The following is a 27,233-nucleotide window of genomic DNA, read 5'->3' as shown; positions in this document are numbered from 1 at the left end:
CCTTCTTCCTCTCTCCTGGTCGTCCGCCTCCATTCCTCATCTTGGCAAGTTTTGTCCCTCTTCCTCCCGACTCTGGCCCTCCAAATGGATCGAGCAGACCCTGGGAGTGTAACAGGTGGCTCATTAATCGGACCTGGAATCACTCCCTGGTGTGGTGAAAGCCCCCTATAGGGCTCTGCAGTTCCTCATGGCAGCCCCCACAGAACCCAACAGGACTGTGCCACACTCCAACTCCCAGCGTGCCCTGCGGGAATCCATGGTGCCACAGCCACCCAGGAGGCCTACTCTCTAGTGCCCTGCCGATGCTCTCTCTCTCCCCCCGGCCCTTTCATCAGATAGATAATGGCTGTGGCCGCCTGTCACAACCTGAAGAACTTTTCTGTTTCTCATCTGTTGTCACTTCTCAAGCGTAAATTGCCAACAGATCAGGAATATTTCAGCCAAGCTTCACCCTATCATGCCTTTAGTGCTGGGAGGCATTAACTGACTTCCTTCAGTTCTCGTGTGGTGTGGGTGCACACACATAAAACTGCAATAAAGGCACCAGGTGAGAAAGAAGATGCTTTTGTCAACTGTAAGTACTTTCATTCCATTAATGCACAAGTCATCTGTGATGCCAAGACTGACAATCGTCACAGTTCAGTGTCCTGTATCAACCCGTGATTCATTTATTTTGAGGCAAAGTGGCTTTGACAGATGTGACGGTGCTGTAGGTGGTGATTGGCTTGTTGGGGATGTAACTGGCTGAATACTCAGAGTTTCACACGTCCTGTAATGGGTATTGCAACAGCAGTCACGTCATCACATATGTCAGGTGATAATGGCTGCCCACTCATACGCTGGCGCCTTACACCTTTCCCGGACCCCAGGAATGCAGAATGAAACTGCTATAATGCTACACGTGATCTTAAGCTGCCATTTCTGGAGCCCAACCAGACATTCATGAATGCAGGAGGCGGAGTCTCAATGCGTCAGGTGCTCAGCTGCTCTTCCGGCCAATGAAGTTCTGCAGCATCCTGATTGCATTTCTATGAGATTGATTTGCATGCTCCATATATGGACGTTTCAAGGTGGCGGTCAAAGCGCTTTCCTCTACGCACATTTACAAGGTGAATGTCATTTATAAATGACACGTTCTCAACATCTGAGTTAATGTTTGAGTTTGGCGTAGGCATATATTCCTGTTTTTCTGAAGTGCACATATTTTTATGCTTAAATACGCAAAAAGTGTTATGAATGACTTCAGACTACAGATTTTCACATTGGGCGGCACGGTGGCGCAGTGGTAGCGCTGCTGCCTCGCAGTTAGGAGACCCGGGTTCGCTTCCCGGGTCCACCCTGCGTGGAGTTTGCATGTTCTCCCCGTGTCTGCGTGGGTTTCCTCCCACAGTCCAAAGACATGCAGGTTAGGTGGATTGGCGATTCTAAATTGGCCCTAATGTGTGGGTGTGTTTGTGTGTGTCCTGTGGTGGGTTGGCACCCTGCCCGGGATTGGTTCCTGCCTTGTGTCCTGTGTTGGCTGGGATTGGCTCCAGCAGACCCCTGTGACCCTGTGTTTGGATTCAGCGGGTTGGAAAATCTGATGGATGGATGGATTTTAACATTTCTGAAAATGAAGGTTCGGTGTTTTAGTGTGAATGTGGAGGAAATAACGGTATTTTTAAACTCTGACCCTACCACACTCTGATTGGTCTGTGTTTATTAGGTGACCCTTTCCTGAATGAATTCTGCTCATTACAACATCTCATGTCCCTCATTGGTCACCCTTCACGGGTGGCTCTCCATTCATAGATAGATTATGTGAAAGGCACTATATAATAGAAAGATAGATAGATAGATAGATAGATAGATAGATAGATAGATAGATAGATAGATAGATAGATAGATAGATAGATAGATAGATAGATAGATAGATAGAAAAGGCACTATATAATAGATAGATAGATAGATAGATAGATAGATAGATAGATAGATAGATAGATAGATAGATAGATAGATAGATAGATAGATAGATAGATAGATAGATAATGTGAAAGGCACTATATAATAGATAGATAGATAGATAGATAGATAGATAGATAGATAGATAGATAGATAGATAGATAGTAAAGGTACTATATAATAGATAGATAGATAGATAGATAGATAGATAGATAGATAGATAGATAGATAGATAGATAGATAGATAGATAGATAATGTGAAAGGCACTATATAATAGATAGATAGATAGATAGATAGATAGATAGATAGATAGATAGATAGATAGATAGATAGATAGATAGATAGATAGATAGATAGATAGATAGATAGATTATGTGAAAGGCACATATAATAGATAGATAGATAGATAGATAGATAGATAGATAGATAGATAGATAGATAGATAGATAGATAGATAGATAGATAGATTATGTGAAAGGCACATATAATAGATAGATAGATAGATAGATAGATAGATAGATAGATAGATAGATAGATAGATAGATAGATAGATAGATAGATAGATAGATAGATAGATAGATAGATAGATAGATAGATTATGTGAAAGGCACATATAATAGATAGATAGATAGATAGATAGATAGATAGATAGATAGATAGATAGATAGATAGATAGATAGATAGATAGATAGATAGATAGATAGATAGATAGATAGATGTGAAAGGCACTATATAATAGATAGATAGATAGATAGATAGATAGATAGATAGATAGATAGATAGATAGATAGATAGATAGATAGATAGATAGATAGATAGATAGATAGATAGATAGATAGATAGATTATGTGAAAGGCACTATATAATAGATAGATAGATAGATAGATAGATAGATAGATAGATAGATAGATAGATAGATAGATAGATAGATAGATAGATAGATAGATAGATAGATAGATAGATAGATCTTTATTTGTCCTCAGGGGTAAATTTGGGGGTAAATTTGACTTTTATCAGAAGTTCCTTAAATAAATAAATAAACCCAAACACACTTTGGTCTGAACATTCACTGGAATGATTGTAAATCAAGAAAATTTGAAAGAAAGAAAAGTTCTGACTTGGCAGTCCAAGTCCGAGTGAGGTGCTATACTAGCGTATTGCTGTTGGTATAAAGGACCCCCAGTTGTGTTTCTTGACCCACTTCTGCTGAATGATTCATTATCTGAAAGTCCTCAGTGTTGGTGTGTCACAGAGAGGATGTGCAGCATTGTTCATAATGGCGCTCATTCTTCATTGTCTTCATTCTCTCCTTTCCTATGACCACCAGGGGGTCATATTGTTTCCCCTAACTGAGTCTGTCCTTTTAATTAGCCTGCTGGTCCTCTCACAGAGCCATAGAAGATGTGAAGGACGTCTCTTCAAACATTAAAAGAACACAGTCTCCTAAGATAAAAGAGCCTGCAGGAAGTGAAAATGCTTTCAATGGCAGCTTGATAGAACCGGACCAGCATTCATTGGGAAAGTTTGAACTTTTTAATTTGGCGGAGAAAAAAAACATCTGCTAAGACCGGTTCTGATCTCATTCCAGTTTGGACTGTGAGCGATGGTTGTGCCAATAACTTTAAATGATTCCATCCTCTTGACATTGCCGTCATTAATAACTAGGGGTGTAGGAGGAAAAGAGCATCTCCTAAAATCCACAATCATTTCCACTGTTCCCAGGGAATCCAAGACTGTTGGGAGTGTGCTAGCTGGTCCACCTCACTGCAATATGACACCTCACCACTTTCTGTGATCGGGCCAATCAGGGTGGTGCCCTCAACAGTCTTCAGTAGTTCAACAGACGGCTCACTGTAGTTGCAGTGTTTGGTGTGCGGAGAGAAAAGGAGAGGGAACAAAACACAACCCGGAGGGGACCCTCTGCTCAGGGACCATAACTGAAATTGACCCATCTTCAGTGTCTGACGTTTGTTACTTAGAAATTCGGAGATCCAGAGACATGTGGTGTAGACCATATTCATACTGAGAAGTTTGCTGTGGAGAAGGTCCGGTATGATTATATTAGATGAAGTTCTTGACCCACAGGGAATCAATTAGTCCAGTGGATCGAGACGGTGACTTTAGAATGAGTTCATTAAGAACATGGGTACACAGTTGGAAACTCGTGAAGGGGAAATTTCACACAAACATTAGGAAGTTTTTCTTCACACAGAAAACCACAGACACTTGAAATAAGTGACCAAGTAGTGTGTTGGACATTAAGACTTTAGGGACTTTCAAAACACAACTTGATGTTAATAGGACTGGCGAGCTGTGTTGGGCTGAATGGCCTGTTCTCGTCCAGACTGTTCTAATTTACTTAAATTGCATGGTATAAGAGGTCCCAAGTTGGCCATTTTGTGGGCACTTGAATGAGTCACTAACCCTAACCCTAAACCTAACCTGCTGCCCGTGCTCCATTGAAACAGCTTCTCTAGTTCACGCTGAGGATGCTAGCATGCTTGGTGACCTGTTTTAATTTTTAACACATTCTATTTATGTGCAAACTTTTTCTATGGGGATTTTAATCAGTTCTCCGCATTTCATGAATGATCACGGTTCTAAATAATCCATTTTTTTTAAAACTATTTTCCCACACTCTCATAAAACACCCTACAATGCTTTCTCTACCAATGTGTTCTTCCTAATAATAACATTGGCTAAAATGCACTTGTGTCTTTTCATCCCAATGCTAGGATTCCTAAGAAGATGTGGCAAGAGACACATCCTCAGTTTTGGACCAAATTCCAGGTGTGGGAGTGGTTGCAGCAGACCTTCGACATCCACCAGATGGACGCCATGTACATCCCATTCCAGAACTTCGACATTGACGGCGGGCAGCTGTGCATGATGACTTTCCAAGACTTCAATCGCATGGCTGGCCATGCAGGGCCGTTGCTTTACCACAGTTTGATGGAGCTGATGTGGAATGGAACAGGTAACTGGTCTTGATACTGTTAATGGCGGGGCGGGGGGGGAGTCACTGAGCCCCAAAATCCCAGACACTGTACACTAAACAGTCCATCCACCCATCCATTCTCCAACCCGCTGAATCTGAACACAGGGTCACGGGGGTCTGCTGGAGCCAATCCCAGCCAACACAGGGCACAAGGCAGGAACCAATCCCGGGCAGGGTGCCAACCCACCGCAGACTAAACAGTCCCAGGTGCAAAATAAATGGTTTTATTTTCACAAATACCTCAAACACAGATGAATCCACAATCGTCCTTTTCCTCCTCTAGGTGAGCTTTGCCTTCTGCCTCCCGACTCTGACTCACCGGAGGAGGCTGGACGGATGTCAGGCCCAGGAGTACTTCCAGTACCGGGACATAGCCTGACGGAAGCACTTCCGGCTCAGATAGAAGTCTCCTGATGCAGGGAGTCCTTCTAACTGAAGTACCCTCTGGTGGCACCAGCAGGGTTTTCCCCTCAGGACTACGACTCCCAAAAATCCCCATGGGTGTCCTTACTGAGTGCACACCAGCAGAGCACTGCCATGTATCATACTGGAGGAGGAACTGCCCTAGATGCACCAACTCCCCTTCCTTATCCATTAAGTTATCCCTTTGCAGGGATGTTGCTTCAGTTCCATCCCGGCCGGGTTACGCCTCCTTCCATACTGTCCTTCCATTGCAGCATCCCGACTGGGAAAAGGTCCAGCACGGCACTCATAATACAAATGTACTTTCACATTCTGACGCAGACCCCAGGACTTCATCCGATTAACTAACCAGCAGGATTCACTTGTTCACAAGTTTGTTTGCCAGGTAGTTATTATCCCCTTAAACCAGGGGTGGGCAATGTCGGTCCTGGAGGGCCACAGTGGATACTGGTTTTCATTCTAACCCACTTGCTTAATTAGAGGCCAATCCTTGCCAATCTCAGGCCTTATTTAGTGTTATGGTTTGTTGGTTCTTATATCGTAGATTTTTTCCTTTCCAAGGATATCATCCAAATGATTTGAAGCTTAAAACAGATCATTTTCAGTCTGTCACATTCTTCTCTTAAGTGTTTTATCAAACCAAACAGTGCATGATGAACACACACAGATGTAAATGGAAACAAGTTAGACGAAGAACTGCTGGCTGCTTTGTCATTCACATCTTGTTGCTAATAAGGATCCATTAAAGCAGTGAATGCGGCTGTTTAAGATTGAAATAAGCAATTAAGGGTGGGCAACCCTAACAAGAGAGACCACTAAAATGAAGCATCAAAATGTCATTTCAGCAATAATCACGTCATCAGCAATAGTTGACGGGGTTGTAACAAAAACCTGAAGCCATTGCGGCCCTCCAGGACCGATGCTGCCCACCACTGCCTTAAACGGTCCCAGCCTATGACAGAGAAAAAGGGACATGTAGTCCTGAGAGTTGTCTGAAGATGCATTTACAGCATGCAGTTTGCTTAGGTAGATGTGAACACACAAATCTCACTCTGGTGTAGACCAAAACATCCAAACCGAGACCCTTTAGGAACGGTGGACTCACAGCAATGCCAAGCAAACCCTGGAGAGGTTGAATGTGATTTGTCATGGGACTGATCTGATTACTGATGTTGCATTATGGGTAACATTTGTGCGTGGTGTGGTAGTCACGCTATGCTAGTGCCCTCAGGGCGTGTACTGACCAGCTAACAGGTGTGTTCACCAACATCTTTAATCTCTCCCTGAGGCAGTCGGTGGTCCCCACTTTCTTCAAGGCATCCACCATCATTCCTGTCCCAAAGAAACCGGTGGTCTCCTGTCTGAATGACTATCGCTCGGTTGCACTGACATCGGTCATTATGAAGTGCTTCGAGCGACTGGTCAAAGGTTACATCTGCTCCTCCCTCCCCGACACGTTGGATCCTCTCCAATTTGCTTACAGAGTAAACAGATCTACAGAGGATGCCATTGCACTAACAATAAACACTTAAACACTGCCCTCACCCACCTGGAAAGAGGAAATACTTACAGTGCATCTGGAAAGTATTCCCAGCGCATCACTTTTTCCACATTTTGTTATGTTACAGCCTTATTCCAAAATAGATTCAATTCAATTTTTTCCTCAGAATTCTACACACAACACCCCATAATGACAACGTGAAAAACGTTTACTTGAGGTTTTTGCAAATTTATTAAAAATAAAAAAATTGAGAAAGCACATGTCCATAAGTATTCACAGCCTTTGCCATGAAGCTCAAAATTGAGCTCAGGTGCCTCCTGTTTCCCCTGATCATCCTTGAGATGTTTCTACAGCTTCATTGGAGTCCACCTGTGGTAAATTCAGTTGACTGGACATGATTTGGAAAGGCACACACCTGTCTATAGAAGGTCCCACAGTTGACAGTTCATGTCAGAGCACAAACCAAGCATGAAGTGAAAGGAATTGTCTGTAGACCTCCGAGACAGGATTGTCTCGAGGCACAAATCTGGGGAAGGTTACAGAAAAATTTCTGCTGCTTTGGAGGTCCCAATGAGTACAGTGGCCTCCATCATCCATAAGTGGAAGAAGTTCGAAACCACCAGGACTCTTCCTAGAGCTGGCCGGCCATCTAAACTGAGCGATCAGGGGAGAAGGGCCTTAGTCAGGGAGGTGACCAAGAACCCGATGGTCACTCTGTCAGACCTCCAGAGGTCCCCTGTGGAGAGAGAAGAACCTTCCAGAAGGACAACCATCTCTGCAGCAATCCACCAATCAGGCCTGTATGGTAGAGTGGCCAGACGGAAGCCACTCCTTAGTAAAAGGCACATGGCAGCCCGCCTGGAGTTTGCCAAGAGGCACCTGAATGACTCTCAGACCATGAGAAAGAAAATTCTCTGGTCTGATGAGACAAAGATTGAACTCTTTGGTGTGAATGCCAGTCGTCACGTTTGGAGGAAACCAGGCACCGCTCATCACCAGGCCAATACCATCCCTACAGTGAAGCATGGTGGTGGCAGTATCATGCTGTGGGGAACTGGGAGACTAGTCAGGATAAAGGGAAAGATGACTACAGCAATGTACAGAGACATCCTGGATGAAAACCTGCTCCAGAGTGCTCTTGACCTCAGACTGGAGCGAAGGTTCATCTTTCAGCAGGACAACGACCCTAAGCACACAGCCAAGATATCAAAGGAGAGGCTTCAGGACAACTCTGTGAATGTCCTTGAGTGGCCCAGCCAGAGCCCAGACTTGAATCTGATTGAACATCTCTGGAGAGATCTTAAAATGGCTGTGCACCGACGCTTCCCATCCAACCTGATGGAGCTTGAGTGGTGCTGCAAAGAGGAATGGGCCAAACTGGCCAAGGATAGGTGTGCCAAGCTTGTGGCATCATATTCAACAAGACTTGAGGCTGGAATTGCTGCCAAAGGGGCATCGACAAAGTATTGAGCAAAGGCTGTGAATACTTATGGACATGGGATTTCTCAATTTTTTTATTTTTAATAAATTTGCAAAAATCTCAAGTAAACTTTTTTCACGTTGTCATTATGGGGTGTTGTGTGTAGAATTCTGAGGAAAAAAATGAATTTAATCCATTTTGGAATAAGGCTGTGACATAACAAAACGTGGAAAAAGTGATGAAGCGCTGGGAATACTTTCCGGATGCACTCTATCTATCTATCTATCTATCTATCTATCTATCTATCTATCTATCTATCTATCTATCTATCTATCTATCTATCTATCTATCTATCTATCTATCTATCTATCTATCTATCTATCTATCTATCTATCTATCTATTATATAGTGACTTTTACATCTATCTATCCACCTCCACATTCTCAGTTCTACCACATTCAACTTCTTCTCCTGCTCTCCCTTTAACTGCCCATGTCTCAGCTCAATGACATCACTGCTGGTCTTAAAAACCTGACCTTTAACCTTCACCTTAATTTTTTGATCACACAATTCTCCAGATACCTTCTTCCAATTGTTCCATCCACACTACACTCTACGGCGTATTTCTGCATTTAATTCTCCATCTTGGGCTACCATTGATCCTAGATGTTCAAACATCTCTCCACTCTTTTCAATGGCTCTTCAAGCAGGCTAACTTGTGAATCCTGATCATCATTAAACATCAGATATTCCATCTTCTTCCTATTGATTTTAAACCCTCTATCTCCCAAAGCCCTTCTCCATTCTCCCAATTTCCTCTCCACTTCCTCTTTAGTGGTGCAACACAACATAATTTCACCAGCACAAAGTCTGAACCAGGGGGACTGGTCTTTTAATCCCATGATTCAACACATCCATAAACCTGGTCAAAAGTAAAGTAAAGGCTTCAAGAAGACCCCTGGTGCAGACCTCAGCTAACTGGGATCTTGTCTGTTAGTCCAACCCGAGTCCTCACTTCCTCTGGACTCTGGACCTCCTTTCTCTCTCATTGACTACCAGACCTCTTGACGTGGCCCTCTATCATAAGCCCTCTCCATATGGCCACCATATGCAAACCTCTCTTGATGCTTCTCTTTGAGTTGTCTCAATGCAGAGACTGCATCAGTTGATCCTTTCCCTGGCATAAAACCAAACTGACCAGTGTGTAAAACCAGTGAGAATCTAACAGTCATCATGACCACTAGTGCGCCACACTGTTAAAGGTAGGATCAACTCTCCGTTAAGGAACTAAGTCACCCAGGGACCTGTGGGGGTCTTAATCCAGGATTTGCCCTTTTCATAGGGAGTCATGGACTTCTGACCATCAACTGAGGAGGAGAGATGGGTCTTCAAATGTAACGATATTTTAGCAAAAAAGACATGCTTTTTGATCACTTTGAACATACAATGTGGATTATGTGGCACGAGTAATGGGAGATTTTTATTGTGGATGTTTTCATTGTGTCATCCAGCATGGGTCACCATTGGGTGCTGTTCTATCAGAACTGTTGTTATCTCAGTTCCCCACAAAACTATAAAATTAAAATATTTTCTCACACACCACTACAAACTATGTGTGGTAAGTAGCATATAAAAATATATATCATTTTTGGATGGAGTATTCCTTTAACGGGCGGCATGGTGGCACTGCTGCCTCGCATTTAGGAGACCCGGGTTCACTTCCCGGGTCCTCCCTGCGTGGAGTTTGCATGTTCTCCCTGTGTCTGCGTGGGTTTCCTCCCACAGTCCAAAGACATGCAGGTTAGGTGGATTGGCGATTCTAAATTGGCCCTTGTGTGTGCTTGGTTTGTGTGTGTCCTGTGGTGGGTTGCCACCCTGCCCGGGATTGGTTCCTGCCCTGTGCCCTGTGTTGGCTGGGATTAGCTCCAGCAGACCCCCGTGACCCTTGTGTTCGGATTCAGCGGATTGGATAATGGATGTATGGATATTCCTTTAACTTGACTCCATAGTATTACAATCATCCAGAGTTTGGCATTTAAAAAATGACCAAAAAAATTCACAATTCTTACTAGAACCTTCACCAACAGTTTTAATGCCACCAAGTTTGGTTTGAGAATTTCCTCTTTCTGTCGTATTAGTTTTTTCCTCAGCCTGTTTTCTTCTTGCCCAACAACAGCAGTAACTCCAGCATTTCTTCATATTCACCTTGTAATTGACAACGTGGGTTAACTGGCATCCCAGCCAGGATGGATGGTTCCTTACCAGAATGCCTGCCCACCCGTATTGATTGATTGGTACATTTCCTGGTCGGGAGGCCATTGTAATGGATAGACAAGAGGGAGACTGCTTCCCAGGGCCATATGCTTCCCCAGTACACTGGGTGGTGACATCCCTCTGTCATGCTTCCCATTAGGACACCTCCAGGGCTGCCATGTTGGGGTCGTTGGGTGCCTCCAGGGGGAGCTACTGGAGGCAGGATCTCTTGTCACGGAGAGGTACCATCTGACCCAGAAGTGCTTCATTAGATGTAATGTGATGGCACCACAAGTACACAGGGTCCAGTATAAAGGAAGGTGCTCCACTTCACCCAGGAATTCAGGGTTGGGACAAAGCTCACTTAGAAGGAGCGGAGAAGGGAAGAATCATAATGTTGGAGTTATGAAGTGTGTGTAAGGCATTTGTGAAAAAGAATTCATTTATTTTGCTGCTGCACCTGTGTCTGTGCTGCTCTGTCTGGGGTTTGGGGTGCTGCAGCGCCTCCTAGTGGTCATAACCTAACCAGACTGATGGATCATGACCTGAAGGCTTGAGAGCTCAGTATCTAGGGGACACCTAACAACATTCATCAGTGTGGCTATTTTGGGTCCCACAAAACCTAACCATGGACCACAAAACTGTGTGGAAAGAGATTTGTCCTGATACTGTATGCTCTTCCATTTTGAGGCTGAGGATGAAAGCTTTTTGTCATGGATGGCCACTAGAGATGAAAACTGGATCCATGACTTTCAACTGTAGACCTGGGTTGATTTTAGTTGTCACAATTCTACATGGTGAAACCTGTTCAGTCAATCTCCAAAAAAGTCACAGTAGCATTTATGGAGAGTTCAGCCTCAGAAAAATGTCACTGAAATTTTCCCTCAACCTGATCATGAACAACCACACACAGGCTGGACAGAAGGCAAACCTCAAACTTAGGTGGGATGGGAAGTGGATGGGGAAGATCTTGCTCCTTCAGATCTCCCCCTAGTATTTGGAGACCACAAAGGTAACATCTGTAGGACAAACTTTGGGAGCAAACACAAAGTTATTGAAGAAGTGGCTGCAAGCGCAAGACTAGTAGGGGGGCTTCAGAATGCCATGTCTCACTGCTGACAGAGACTATGCAGAAATATTTAGACGTGAGTGTCAGTAGGCTTTGAGGCCTCGGAACCGAGTTACCCGAACTCTTCTCTAACATTTCAGTTATTTATTATTTTATATTATTTATTTTATTTTTTTGATGCTGATCTTTCCAATCATAAAATAGGTCCTTACGATAGTAATTGATGAGAAGAATTCATAATTAATTGCAGAATTACCGTATTTGAGGATTCCTCTACAGTCTCTTTCTCTTGCACGATTTGGCACAAAAACTAATCAGCACATCGTCATCTCATAACAGCCTAAAGTTTAGAATTTGGTAATTTTCCATCCAGCCAATTTGGCTCTAGAACATCCTCAAGAAACTGTAACACACAGACACACACCCATCATTGAGATATTGATGTTTTCTGTATCAGGGGACCCTAAAACGTTGAGATCTGTTGAAAACTGGAAATCAAAATTTTTGGCAAATCTAAAGCTTTTGCTTTGTAGGTTATGGTAAGGGAGGCTACAAAGCAAAAATATATGAACAGACACGGCACAGGAGTTAGGAGTCAGGCCATCTTTGACTACAATGATGTTAGGAAGGTCGTTAGACAAACTAAAATCAAAATAATTCTGACGTGAGTGTCAGTAGACTTTGAGCCTTCGCAACCAAGTTACCTGAACTCTAACATTTCAGTCAGTATTTACAGTCATATGAAAAAGTTTGGGGACCCCTCTTAATTCTTTGGATTTTTGTTTCTCATTGGCTGAGCTTTCAAAGTAGCAACTTCCTTTTAATATCTGACATGCCTTATGGACACAGTAGGATTTCAGCAGTGACATTAAGTTTATTGGATTAACAGAAAATATGCAATATGCATCATAACAAAATTAGACAGGTACATAAATGTGGGCACCCAGACAGAGATTTGACATCAATACTTAGTTGAGCCTCCTTTTGTCCTCTAGACGATGTCCTCCTATAGCCTCTGATGAGTGTCTGATTCTGGATGGAGGTATTGTTCACCAATCTTCATACAAAATCTCTCCAGCTCAGTTCAATTTGATGGACAGCCTGCTTCAAATCATCCCATAGATTTTCTATGATATTCAAGTCAGGGGACTGTGACGGCCATTCCAGAACATTGTACTTCTCCCTCTGCATGAATGCCTTTGTAGATTTCCAACTGTGTTTTGGGTCATTGTCTTGTTGGAATATCCAACCCCTGTGTAACTTCAACTTTGTGACTGATGCTTGAACATTATCCTGAAGAATCTGTTGATATTGGGTTGAATTCATCTGACCCTCGACTTTAACAAGGGCCCCAGTCCCTGAACTAGTCACACAGCCCCACAGCATAATAGGACCTCCACTAAATGTGACAGTAGGTAGCAGGCGTTTGTCTTGGAATGCGGTGTTCATCTTCCGCCATGCAAATTGCTTTTTATTATGACCACATAACTCATTTTTGTCTCATCAGTCCAAAGCAATTTGTTCCAAAATGAATCTGGCTTGTCTAAATGAGCATTGGCATACAACAAGTGACTCTGTTTGTGGCGTGAGTGCAGAAAGGGCTTCTTTCTCATCACCCTGCCATACAGATGTTCTTTGTGCAAATTGTGCTGAATTGTAGAACGATGTACAGATACACCATCTGCAGCCAGATGTTCTTACAGGTCTTTAGAGGTGATCTGTGGGTTGTCTGTCACCATTCTCACAATCCTGCCCATATGCCGCTCCTGTATTTTTCTTGGCCTGCCAGACCTGCTGGTTTAACAGCAACTGTGCCTGTGGCCTTCCATTTCCTGATTCCATTCCTTACAGTTGAAACTGACAGTTGAAACCTCTGAGATAGCTTTTTGTAGCCTTTCCCTAAACCAGGAGACTCAACAATCTTTGTTTTCAGATCTTTGGAGAGTTGCTTTGAAGATCCCATGCTGTCCCTCTTCAGAGGAGAGTCAAAGGGAAGGAAGCACAACTTGTAATTGACCACCTTAAATCCCTTTATATCTCATGATGGGACACACCTGTCTATGAAGTTCAAGGCTTAATGAGCTCATCACACCAAGTAATCAGCATTGGGCTGTGACAGGCATTCAAATCAGCACAATGACAAGGGGACCCACATTTGTGCACAGCCAGTTTTTCACATTTGATTTAATTTCATATAACTAAATACTGCGTCACTAAAAATCTTTGTTCAGAAAACACCGCAGGACTCAGATGTTAATAGGAAATGAAAGACAGACCACTGTTATCTTTAGTGTTGAAAGGAGAGTCAATTATTATGCAGGCTGAGAGGGGTTGACCAACTGTTTCATATGACTGTACCGCTCTGACGCTGATCCTTCTGATCATAAAATAATCATTACGATTAATGAGAAGAAGTCATAATTCATTACACAATTATGGTATTTGAGGGTTCCTCTAGAGTCTCTTTCTCTTGCATGATTTGACTCAGAAACTAATCAGGACATTGTCATCTAATATCGGGCTTAAGTTTCGAGTTTGGTATTTTCCCGTCCAGCTGTTTTAGCTCGAGACCGTGACACACACACACACACTCATCATCGAGATATCAATGTTTTTGGTATCAGGGGTATCCTAAAACGTCGAGATCCATCGAAAACTGGAGATCGAACTCTTTGATGAATCAAAAGCTTTGGCTCCTTCCACATAGATGATAGGTTATGGTGGTGGAGGGCGCAAAGCAAAAATGAGGAGTGTAGTAACTGTAGTGAGTTATCCTACAAGTGAGTCGTAGAGTAAATTAGGAGGAAATAAAAACTGCTATAAAACCTTTGTGTTATCTTCCTCTGCCAGTTTGGGGTCACTGGAGCACAGATGCTACCCTGTTAGCATTAAACATAAGGGAGGAATCAGCCCTGCACAGGGTGCCAGTCCACCAGAGGGCACACTCACTCATGCCAAGCCGATTCAATCCATGCCACTTTGTGGGTGTGGGGGTACAGGAGGTGATTGGTGATATGTATTAAGATCATAAAAAACAGATGGCGATTATCTGTGAAAAAGACCATCCATCCATTATGAGATCGGTTTGATGCAGTTCAGGGTCAGAGGGTGAGGAGTTTAAGATGGCAGCTATGAGGGTAAGGCAGGAGCCAAAACTGGACTGGTGATAGCCTTTAGTTTTAATAATAAAATTAGGGTTAGGGTTAGGGTTAACCCTCATAATAAATGCAAATGAGTAATTGTAATGAGATGATGTTACATAAAAGGTAATGAGACAAAAGCATAAGATTCTCAAATCTAATTTTTTTCTCCTACACTTTATTTTTTAGGGCACAGTGGCAATGGACCCCTGGTATCTGGTAACAACAAGACACAAATCCACGGTGAGTGGCAGGCACACACAGAGTTTTTTTTTCCACTTCCCCATTTTGTTGTTTTCATGTGTCTCATGTCTCAGAAAGAGCAGCTTCTGTGGAAAAACCACCTTGCTTTGTTCCTGCTACAAAGAGCGCAGACGTCTCTTCACCTCATGACGACAGAGCAGTGGCACTAAAGTCTCACACCATGAAGACCTTTGAGAGGCTGGTCCCGGACTATATAAGTCCTCTTGTGGTAGACCACCTGAACCCACTGCAGTTGGCCTAACAGACTAAGACTGGAGTGGAGGACGCAATTATCTATCTGCTCCACAAGGCTGAAAAAAGATGGCCGCACTGTGAGGATGATGTTTTGATGTCTCCAATGCCTTCCATACTATCCTTGTTACGGGGTCATCTCAGAGATATGCAGGTGGATGAGCCTGTGGGGTCCTGACGATGACAGGCAGACCACCATCTGTGAGACTTAAGGACTGTGTGAGCAACACTGGAGCACCAGGCCTGTCTGCTTTACTCTTCACTCAGTGCACCTCTGACTAGAAATATAACAGTAGGTCAGGTCGCTTGTAGAAATTCTTAGATGATTCTGCACTTATGGGGTGTATTGATAAGGGGGGACAAGACAGAGGAGTCAGGGACTGCGTATTTGCATCTACATAAATAAATAAAAAAAAAAAACTTTCATAAAAATAACTGCACCACACAAACTGGGCATGGAAATGCCTTTACCTGCCCATGGTGCAATATTAGAACACTCTAGATGAGAACAGGCCAGTCCTGTCCTCTTACGTCTCTTAGAATAAGATCATCAAGTTTTAAAAGTCCCTACAGTCCTCCTGTCTATCACACTACTTGGTTTATCGTTCTTTGTGTAAAGAAAAACTTCTTAATGTTTGTACGAAATTTCCCCTTCACAAGTTCCCAGCTGTGTCCCCGTGTTCTTGATGAACTCATTTTAAAATAACCGTCTCGATCCACTGGACTAATTCCCTTCATCATTTTAAACACTTCAGTCAGGTCTCCTCTTCATCTCCTGTAAAGGCTCAGCTCTTTTAATCTTTCCTCATAACTCATCCTCTGTAGCTCTGGAATCAGCCTAGTCGCTCTTCTCTGGACTTTTTCTAGTGCTGCTATGTCCTTTTTGTAGCCCAATCTGCCCAAGCCTGCATGCTGTCCAAGTCCATCTTTGATGATTTCATGGATTCTTGATTATCTGACAATCCACCTAGTATGGTATCATATGCAAACTTAACTTACATGGTTGTGTGTACCCATGCACCTTGTCAACATCATCTCTGTAACCCTAACTTAACCTGTTTGTTATTTATATTCCTATCCAAATCATTTATGTTCATATAAAAATAGCAGCGGCCCCAGTGCTGCCCCCTGCTGGTCACCACTCTTAACATCAGCCAATTCTGATGAAGTTCCTCTCACCATCACCCCCTGCTTCCTGTGTCTGAGCCAATTCTGCACCCATCTACACCCCACACCCTGAACTGCCACTTCTTTTAGTTTGATGCCCACCCTTTAATGTGCTCTACCTTGATCATATGCTTTTGTTGCTTCCTCATAGAATTCCAGCATGTTAGTAAAACATGACCTCCCTCTTCTGACCCCACGCTGACTGTCCTGTCCTTGCCATGTGCCTCTCCATCTTATCCTTAATAATTCCTTCCATTAATTTTCCAGTCCCCTGGAATCTCTCCAGTGCACATTGACTTACTAAATATATGTGTCAGTGGTTTACATCTGCACTCGCTAGCCTCCTTAAGAACTCGAGGGTCAATATTATCTGCTCCTGGTGATTTGTTTGATTTCAGCCTATTTAATCTGAGCAGCTCTTCGCTCTCTACAATTTCTAAATCGTTCAGTACCTCCTTAGTAGTCCCTGTTACTGCTGGGAGGTTAATTACTACCTCACATGTGAAGACCTCAGAAAAACCAAAGTTTAGAGCATGTACTCTACATCCGCTCTCCCTGCTCCTCTGCACAACATTGCATGTTTATTTGGAGTTTGCACATTCTTCCCCATATCTGTACTGGGTTTCCTCCATGACTTTGTCCATTTTTTCATCTCACATCCCGTCAAAAATGTGCAAGTTGAGTTGATTGACAATTCCAGATTCGTGCCAGTCTAACAGTGTGTGCATGTGTGGCACCATCTCCTGGGCTCTTTACTGCTTTGTCTATAGCACTGCCAGGATCAGCGACACCTCCCATGACCCTGCCTTGGTTTAAGTTGGGTTCAGAGTGGCTGGCTGTTCCTTTAGGACAGCGTTTCTCAACCTTTAAGTATTTGCAACCTGAGTTTTCATAACAGTTTTAATCGCGCCCCCCCCCCCCCCCCCCCCCCCCCCACCTAACGTTTTTTTGAAAGGAGCCCACTAATACCAATTTGTTCGGTTCCCGGGTCTTCCCTGCGTGGAGTTTGCATGTTCTCCCCGTGTCTGCGTGGGTTTCCTCCCACAGTCCAAAGACATGCAGGTTAGGTGGACTGGCGATTCTAAATTGGCCCTAGTGTGTGATTGGTGTGTGTGTCCTGTGGTGGGTAGGCACCCTGCCCAGGATTGGTTCCATTCCCCTGGGATTGGCTCCAGCAGACCCCCGTGACCCTGTGTTCGGATTCAGCCGGTTGGAAAATGGATGGATGGATATATCATAGATGCATATTTTATTATACCTACTTAACTTTTATCGACATTTATCTAACTCTATATTTATTTTTCTAGTATCAGAATGTAGTTTAAGTTAATTTGTTTTGTTTTCAATAAATGTATTTTTCATATTTTTGATTCTTTACTTTTTTTCACATCTTCGCGCCCCCCCCTTTTTGTTACCTCGTGCACCCCTAGGGGGGCCTGCCCCACTGCTTTAGAGAGCAATAGCTCCCTAGCTGGAATTCTTTTGCAATTGCGGCGTTTTAAGTAACCGAAAACTATATAGATATGATATTAAAAGGTGATATCCCTCCCATAGTGATACGGCGGTAAAAATCACATAAGAGAAAATAACTGAGCTTTCTTTACTGACGATTTACACAGCATTACAGATGGAGGAAGCCATAGCTAGACAAATACCAAGGTGGGATCTTGATCTAGATAGATAGATAGATAGATAGATAGATAGATAGATAGATAGATAGATAGATAGATAGATAGATAGATAGATAGATAGATAGATAGATAGATAGATAGATAGATAGAAAGGCAGTATATAACTGATAGATAGATAGATAGATAGATAGATAGATAGATAGATAGATAGATAGATAGATAGATAGATAGATAGATAGATATGTAGTGTAGTAGGCAGGATAGATAGATAGATAGATAGATAGATAGATAGATAGATAGATAGATAGATAGATAGATAGATAGATAGATAGATAGATAGATAGATAGAAAGGCACTATATAGTGATAGATAGATAGATAGGATAGATAGATAGATAGATAGATAGATAGATAGATAGATAGATAGATAGATAGATAGATAGATAGATAGATAGAAAGGGCACTATATAGTGATAGATAGATAGATAGATAGATAGATAGATAGATAGATAGATAGATAGATAGATAGATAGATAGATAGATAGATAGATAGATAGATAGATAGATAGATAGATAGATAGATAGAAAGGCACTATATAGTGATAGATAGATAGATAGATAGATAGATAGATAGATAGATAGATAGATAGATAGATAGATAGATAGATAGATAGATAGATAGATAGATAGATAGATAGATAGATAAATAAACGCACTATATGATAGATAGATAGATAGATAGATAGATAGATAGATAGATAGATAGATAGATAGATAGATAGATAGATAGATAGATAGATAGATAGATAGATAGATAGATAAGAAAGGCACTATATAGTGATAGATAGATAGATAGATAGATAGATAGATAGATAGATAGATAGATAGATAGATAGATAGATAGATAGATAGATAGATAGATAGATAGATAGAAAGGCACTATATAGTGATAGATAGATAGATAGATAGATAGATAGATAGATAGATAGATAGATAGATAGATAGATAGATAGATAGATAGATAGATAGATAGATAGATAGAAAGGCACTATATAGTGATAGATAGATAGATAGATAGATAGATAGATAGATAGATAGATAGATAGATAGATAGATAGATAGATAGATAGATAGATAGATAGATAGATAGATAGAAAGGCACTATATAGTGATAGATAGATAGATAGATAGATAGATAGATAGATAGATAGATAGATAGATAGATAGATAGATAGATAGATAGATAGATAGAAAGGCACTATATAGTGATAGATAGATAGATAGATAGATAGATAGATAGATAGATAGATAGATAGATAGATAGATAGATAGATAGATAGATACCTTATTAATCTCAAGGGGAAATTCACAAAATCTATACAGTCTGCTATCTTTCATTGCTGTGCTGGAAGGCTTTTCAGGACAGATAACGATATCACCCATCCGTCCGAGTCTGCTGTCCGAGTCTTTTATACTGGTTTCTCAGGCCCTTACTTAGGTTCCAAACAAGGGAAGAAGATTTTGTGCTGACTTTTAACAGAGGACAAAATAGTATCCATCTGTCTTTAGGCTGACTATACATTCCTCTAGCTGTCTTAGTCTATCTTGTCCTATGTTTGGCCCAGCAATTCTAAATGCTGAGCCCCTTTGTGCTAAATCTGGCTCAGCTATGCATGTACAAAGAAAAGAAAAACAGATTTAAAATGTCTGCACAGAGACAGTGACATCAAACTTAATTTTATAACATACTTATTATATTATAACACTGGCTTAATGCTGTGTTTCACATCTTTACATTGTCAAAGATGAGACAAGAAAGTCGCAAAAAGGTTTGGGGCAGCCACCTGTATAATTTTTCCTGGCTATGAAAGAGTTAAACTGGCAGTACATTGTGCACAGGTACAAGTCCAAATACAGAGCTGACTTAACTCTTTTAGGGCTAATTTTTTTTTTTGTTTCTTTTCTCCCTGGGCTGAATATTTTTCTAAAAACAAATATTTTTTTAAAAAGAACACAAAGCAATTGTTTAACATATTAAATCAGTGAAAAATATTTACTTTTGACAAATGTTACCATCTTGCATGTTGTATGAGCCTGCAAAGTAATTCCTGGAGGGCCGCAGTGGCTGCAGGTTTTTGTTCCAACCCAATTGCTTAATAAGAAGCACTTATTGCTCAAGAAACATCTTCTGCTTCATTTTAGTTATCTCCCTCATTAAGATTTTGAACCCTTATTGCTTATTTAAGTCTTAAACAGCTGCATTCTCTGTTTTTAATTGCTCCTTATTAGCAATAAGATGCAAATGACAAAACAAACCAGCAGTTATCCATTTTGCTTGTTACCCTTTACGCCTGTGTGTATTTATCGTGCACTATTTGGTTTAATTAAATACTTGGAAGGAAAGAGAAGAGAAAAAAGTGAAGGATTGAGAATTACTCATCCATTTGACACTTCAAAGTATTTGGATGATATCCTTAGAACGGAAAAAAAAAATCTAGGATATGAGAATGACTTGACATAGCAGAGTTAAAGCACTAACAAGCCATGAAATGTAATTATTGGCAAGGATTGTTTTCTAATTAAGCAACTGGGTTGGAATAAAAACCCGCAGCCATTGCGGCCCTCCAGGAATGACTTTGCCCGCCGCTGCTCTATGATTTCACATACATGTTACACAGCACAGTCTGATCTCGCTCAAAGCAGTCAATTGCATGCCTTGCCACGTTGCACTGCTTACAATACGTGTTGCACTGGTGCCTCCTTTTCAATTGTCTGTTACTGCACTTTCTCACATATGTTGTTAGTGTGTACTGTAGAGAGACAAGTCACCCGTTTGGCATCGTGCCATGCCACTGCCACCAAGTTTTCCGCCCGCATGAAAACCGCATTGTCACCTCTTTTCATCTTCAGCCTGTGTCTCCTGTTCACCCTCACTGTGCCACAAGCTCCAATTCCCCTGCTCTGTAGCTCCATCAACAATTCTGGGCATGTATAAAAATTGTCCAAATGTACACAACATGACCCAAATGTTCATAGCCCTGAAGCAGCTCCAGCACAGCCTGACTTGTCAAGGGACAGTTCTCTCTTTGAATGAAATACTTTCCTGTATATGTGATTACTTTCAGGGAGAAACCAGTGTTTGCTTCTGCCAGTACAAAATCCTTTATGCCATACTTTGTGGGCTTGTCTGGCATATATTGGCAGAAAAAAAGGCGTCTCTTTTATTTTATCATAGATTCATGCACAGACAAATCACGGCCAGGGTGATAAAACTGTTTTTCTGTCGGCTCCACAATGTCAAGCAGGGGCTGAACTTTATACATGGGGTTATAGCCTGGCTCACCCCTTGGGATTTGCTTCTGGTTGTCACAGAAGTGAATAAAACTTTGCAGCAGCACGTACCTATCACCACGCGGCATAACCTGTCCAAAGCCACCAGGGGACAAAGCACGTTTGGACCAATGCTCCCTGAAGTTATCTCGCCAGTCTAGTCCCATCTCTATTTGTAATGCCACAAAGCCCTTCATCTCGTCTTTTGTTGTGAGTTTCCACTTTGAAAAACGAGAATGCGATGTAAGCGTAGCCCGCCATTCAAAAAATTTCTCTGCCTACCTGTTTGACTTGTCTGACAGTAGCTGAAAAGCAGCATCAGGAGAGAGCAGCCTGAAGTAGTCCAGCGGCTGGTGATCTGCAGTGTCCAACAACAACAACAACAACATTTATTTCTAAAGCACATTTTCATATAAAAAGTAGCTCAAAGTGCTTTACATAATGAAGAAAAGAAAAAGTAAAAGACAAAATAAGAAATTAAAATAAGACAACATTAGTTAACATAGAAAAGGAGTAAGGTCCGATGGCCAGGGTGGACAGAAAAAACAAAAAAAAAACTCCAGAAGGCGGGAGAAAAAAATAAAATCTGTAGGGGTTCCAGGCCACGAGACCGCCCAGTCCCCTCTGGGCATTCTACCAAACATAAATGAAATAGTCCTCTTTGTATTTAGGGTTCTCATGGAGTCACTTGATGCTGATGGTCATACAGACTTCTGGCTTTCAATCCATCCATCATTGTTGGAACATCATGGTGCTTTGAGTAGATGGTGGTGGCGCAAGCCACCACCAAAAGGACACCGGAAAAGGAAACAGAAGAGAGAGTAGGGGTTAGTACAGATTTTAGAGCCACCATGAATAGTTATTATAATGAATTGGATATACAGAGTATCAGGATTTAAATTACAGTGAAGTTATGAGAAGGCCATGTTACAATAATGTGTTTTCAGTAGTTTTATGAATGGGCGGCACGGTGGCGCAGTGGGTAGCGCTGCTGCCTCGCAGTTGGGTGATCTGGGGACCTGGGTTCGATTCCCGGGTCCTCCCTGCGTGGAGTTTGCATGTTCTCCCCGTGTCTGCGTGGGTTTCCTCCGGGCGCTCCGGTTTCCTCCCACAGTCCAAAGACATGCATGTTAGGTGGATTGGCGATTCTAAATTGGCCCTAGTGTGTGCTTGGTGTGTGGGTGTGTTTGTGTGTGTCCTGTGGTGGGTTGGCACCCTGCCCGGGATTGTTTCCTGCCTTGTGCCCTGTGTTGGCTGGGATTGGCTCCAGCAGACCCCCGTGACCCTGTGTTCGGATTCAGCGGGTTGGAAAATGGATGGATGGATGGATAGTTTTATGAAGTGCTCCACTGTATTAGCCTGGCGAATTCCTACTGGCAGGCTATTCCAGATTTTAGGTGCATAACAGCAGAAGGCCACCCGCCTCACCACTTCTTTTAAGTTTTGCTCTTGGAATTCTAAGGAGACACTCATTTGAGGATCTGAGGTTACGATTTGGAATATAAGACGTCAGACATTCCGATATATAAGATGGGGCGAGATTATTTAAGGCTTTATAAACCATACACAGAATTTTAGAGTCAATCCTGAATGACACAGGTAACCAGTGTAGTGACATCAAAACTGGAGAGATGTGCTCGGATTTTCTTTTCCTGGTAAGGATTCTAGCAGCTGCATTCTGCACTCATTGCAAATGATTTATGTCTTTTTTGGCTAGTCCTGAGAGGAGTGCGTTACAGTAATCTAGTCGACTGAAAACAAACGCGTGAACTAATTTCTCTGCATCTTTCAATGATATAAGAGGTCTAACTTGTGTTATGTTTCTTAAGTGAAAAAATGCTGTCCTAGTGACCTGATTAATAAGCGATTTAAAATTTAGATTACAGTCAACAATTACCCCTAAGTTTTTTACCTCCGTTTTGACTTTTAATCCTAATATATCCAGTTTATTTCTAATAGCCTCATTGTATCCATTATTGCCAATCACTAAGATTTCAGTTTTTTTCTTTATTTAACTTCAGAAAGTTACTATTCATCCATTCTGAGATACAAGTTAGACATTGTGTTTGTGAATCAAGAGAATCGGGGTCATCAGGTGCAATTGATAAATACAGCTGTGTGTCATCAGCATAGCTGTGGTAGCTCACGTTGTGCCCTGAGATAATCTGACCTAACGGATAGAGCCTTGTGGAACACCATATAGGATATCATGTGTCTTTGAGTTGTAATTACTACAACTAACAAAGAATTTTCTCCCTGCCAGGTAGGATTCAAACCAATTTAAGACACTGCCAGAGAGGCCCACACATTGACTAAGGCGATTTCTAAGAATATTATGATCGATGGTGTCAAACTCAGATCTAAGAGGATGAGAACAGATAAATGGCCTCTGTCTGCATTTACCCGCAAATCAACAGCAAGCCATGCCATCTTGTGAAGTTCAGTAAGCCAGTTTGGCTCCCACGGATCAATGTCTGGGTATTCCTCCCACACGAACCTTGCCGTAGGTGCGTCGGCTGTGCAAATGCACTCAGCTGGCAGCCGATCACCTGGGGCAGCATCAGCTGGTGTCCGATCAGCTGATGCCGGCTCCTCACTCTCTTGCTCGATCTCCTGATCACTGTCAACAAAATCAGATTCTGAAAAATCAGAATCCGACTCAGCGATAATGTGCAAAACATTGTCTGCTGAGTATTTTCTTTTCTGCACTCACTCACGAGATGTCGATGCCATCTTGCCTTTGTTTACATTTCATAACTCACGCACATGCAAGGATTAGATGACGAGTCAATGAGTCTAACATTCCTCCAAGCAGATAGGGAATGCCTGTGACGTAACAATGAGTTTTGTTGCTATTAACAGCTGATTGTCACCCTCTACCCCTGGATGTCGAGTTTTGTCGACATGTGCCCTCAACCCCTCCTGTTGACAAAAGTCAACATCCGCCCTAAAAGAGTTAAGGAGGCAAAGATGGCAGTTTTATGGGAGAGCAGAGGCAGTGAGGTCATTAGGGCCGGAACCAGAAGTGAGGTCATTGGACCTATTTCCCGTAATCGGTCTGCAGTGGAAAGAGAGAAAGGGTCAGTAGACTCCGCCACCCCCTGGTCTGATGTGGAATTACCTTCATTCAGGTCCTTTAGCTGCCTCCCACGTGCATGTCTGTGACAACATCTAATTTATGTTGGAAAAGTGTTTGAGAAAGGCATTGGCTGTAACGCTGGGCAGTGGACAACTAACCACTCCTTTGTATTTTCTGCCCTTTCATTTCAGAGTTGCCAGGCCAATTGTCTTTTAAGGAGGAGAACTGCTTTTACGACTGCACAGACACAGGTAAGGAAATCATAAGGTGAGAATTTCAATGAAGAAGCTCGGGAGCCGCATCTTTGATGAACAAACTAATCTGCCAAAATCACAACGGGAATAGTCATTCAGTGGATGATTCAGGTTTACTAATTGCATGTGAATTTACGTTAACATTTAACTGCTTGAATGTGCGGTGGATTCAGAACGCATTCAGACCCTTTTACCTTTCTTCATGTGTTGTTAGGTGGCAGCCTTGTGCTAAAATCATGTAAAAATCATTTCTTTTCCCCCTCATCAGACAATACCCTGGAATGTAAAAGGTAAAAACATGAAATTAAGAACTTTTGTAAGTTTGTGCAAGGACAGACCATAAATAATTGCCAAAGAGTGCTGGGTTCACCATCTTGGCGACCTCAATATTGCTTGCTTAATCTGTCAGTCGTTTCATTCATTTTAAAATATTACTTTTTACTCTTCATTTTTATTTTGTTTAAATGTTCATTTTAGCTTAGTTGATTTTATTGTGCAGCACTTTGGTTGACATTGGTTGTTAAATATGACTTGACTTGACTTGACGTAATAAGAAATGTGTGGCAGCACAAGAAAAATGTCAGCCAAGCAAATGGCCTCAAGCTGAAGGTCTCCGTTGACTCTGAAGATCTGGTCAGATTGAGACCCCCCCTACCGTCCTTCCTTTCTGAATCCACTGTAAATAAGGAAAGCTGTAGGCCTTCATTTATTAGACTTTGCAAACATCAGGGATTGTATTGGTGATCCGGTAACTGTATAATGTGTCGTCATTTTCATTGCAGAGTTGTTCAACTGTAAGGAACCTTTTCAAACTACAGAGGACCATAACTCACCTACGCCTGCCTCCCAAGGTACTCTTATTTCAAGTAATACGTTTCATCTGCTGAACTAACTGGGGTTTCTAATGAGGTGGGTGTTTTCCTCTAGGGAGCGCTAGCTCCCTGGTTGGAATAAGTTCTTTTTCAATTGCGGTGTCTTAAGTAACCCAAAACTATATAAATTGTGACACTAGAGGGCGCTGTCACTCCTCAAACCACGCAGACAAATGTCCAAGACACCAAGTAAAAGCACCAAGTAATGTTTTAATTTCTTAAATAAAGTGCACAAAGCACCACATACGCCACAAATCAACAATAATCAATAATCCAATACAAATAATCAATCCTCCTCTCCCAGCAGCTCCGTCACTCTACCTCCCAACTCTGGCTCAGCTTGCTGGGTCTGCACCAGTCCTTTAATTGTCCTTGACCCAGAAGTGCTCCTGCCCTTCTGTCCATGTGATTCAATAGCACTTCCGGGTCGGATAAAGACTTGTATTTTTCTTCAGCCCGGAAGTACTTCTGTTATTCTGTCCCCGTGACTTGGGAGTACTTCCGGGCTACAGGGAAAATAAAAATCCCCACGTCTCTCTGCAGCGTCACCCAATGGCACCCACGGCACCCAGCAGGGCTGTGAAGTTGAACTCCATCTCCCATGATGCCCTGCGGGAATCCGGGGCACCTCCATGCTGCAGGGAGGACTCCATCTAGCAGCCTGGATGTGTTGGCCAGGATAAGCTGCCGGCCGTCTCTGACAAGATATAATATTAAAAGGCGATAAACCTCCCATAGTGATACGGTGGTAAGCAATCACATAAGAGAAAATAACTTAGCTTTCTTTAATGACAATTTACGCGATACTGTAGATGAGGAAGCCATAGCAAGACTGTTATTGAAGTGGGTGCCCGATGTATACAGTCTGACATTTTTGTCCCTGCACTGTAAGGATTTTCAGGATCGGATGACGTAATCTTCCATCCGTCCATTGGCTTCAAAGGTGTGCCGGGCAATGTCCCAATTATATTTATACTCTTTCTCCATGTGCAGGCCCTTACTTAGGTAAATCATGCCATTCCAAACAAGGCAAAGAGAGGATTCAATTTCATGCACACAGAAATAGTACATGTTGCCCATGTTTGTAGTTGTCCCTTTCTCGTCTTCTAATGCTTGTTTAGCAGTTCTAAATGTGTGCTAAATCTGGCCTGTACATGTGAGTGGATTTATAAACTATGTTATGTACAGAGCACAGTGATATATTAAACAATCAGTTCACAATTGTGTGAACTCTCAGCACGCATGACGGTAGTGAAGGATGCAGCAGAAGGAGGAATAGGCCTCCTTGACAAGCATGATGACAATCCTAGAAAGGAGCAGAAACAGTTTATTCATCAACTGGTTACAAACCATCATAAGACTTTTTCATCTTCATCAACGATGATTGGTGTAGATGAGAGATGGCGAACCTACAACATGTGTGACACGCCACGACATTTTGGGTGACCCGAGTTACCAAAGAAACTGAATGAACAAAAATATAAAAAACACTAGCTGTGTAAGCCCGTGCTGTAAAAACTCCGGGGTCCTAGAAACTCGTTGAAATCGTCGTTGAGATGTCAAATAATTGAAGGGAACTCCTCTGGGCGTTTCTCTCCTAGGAGGTTTCGTTTTGCAGATGTAGTTGTATCGCTTGTGTATTAGCGACTAAGCAAGTGTC

The 27,233-nt window shown here is 42.2% G+C and overlaps 1 protein-coding gene across 1 annotated transcript in view; it reads left to right on the top strand.

Moving 5' to 3' along the window:
• Positions 1–27,233, top strand: part of ehf (ets homologous factor) — a 213,049-nt gene that overhangs the window by 147,189 nt on the left and 38,627 nt on the right. The window contains exons 3-6 of the mRNA XM_051923632.1: positions 4,678–4,919; positions 14,936–14,989; positions 24,639–24,698; positions 25,484–25,552. Coding sequence (XP_051779592.1) covers positions 4,691–4,919; positions 14,936–14,989; positions 24,639–24,698; positions 25,484–25,552 — 412 coding nt within the window. The 5' untranslated portion in view covers positions 4,678–4,690. The remainder of the gene's footprint in view (positions 1–4,677; positions 4,920–14,935; positions 14,990–24,638; positions 24,699–25,483; positions 25,553–27,233) is intronic.

Source organism: Erpetoichthys calabaricus, chromosome 2 (genome assembly GCF_900747795.2).
Source record: "Erpetoichthys calabaricus chromosome 2, fErpCal1.3, whole genome shotgun sequence".
NCBI classification, from domain to species: domain Eukaryota; kingdom Metazoa; phylum Chordata; class Cladistia; order Polypteriformes; family Polypteridae; genus Erpetoichthys; species Erpetoichthys calabaricus.
The sequence above is the reverse complement of the archived record's forward strand: the minus strand, read 5'-3'. Positions and strand labels throughout refer to the sequence as shown.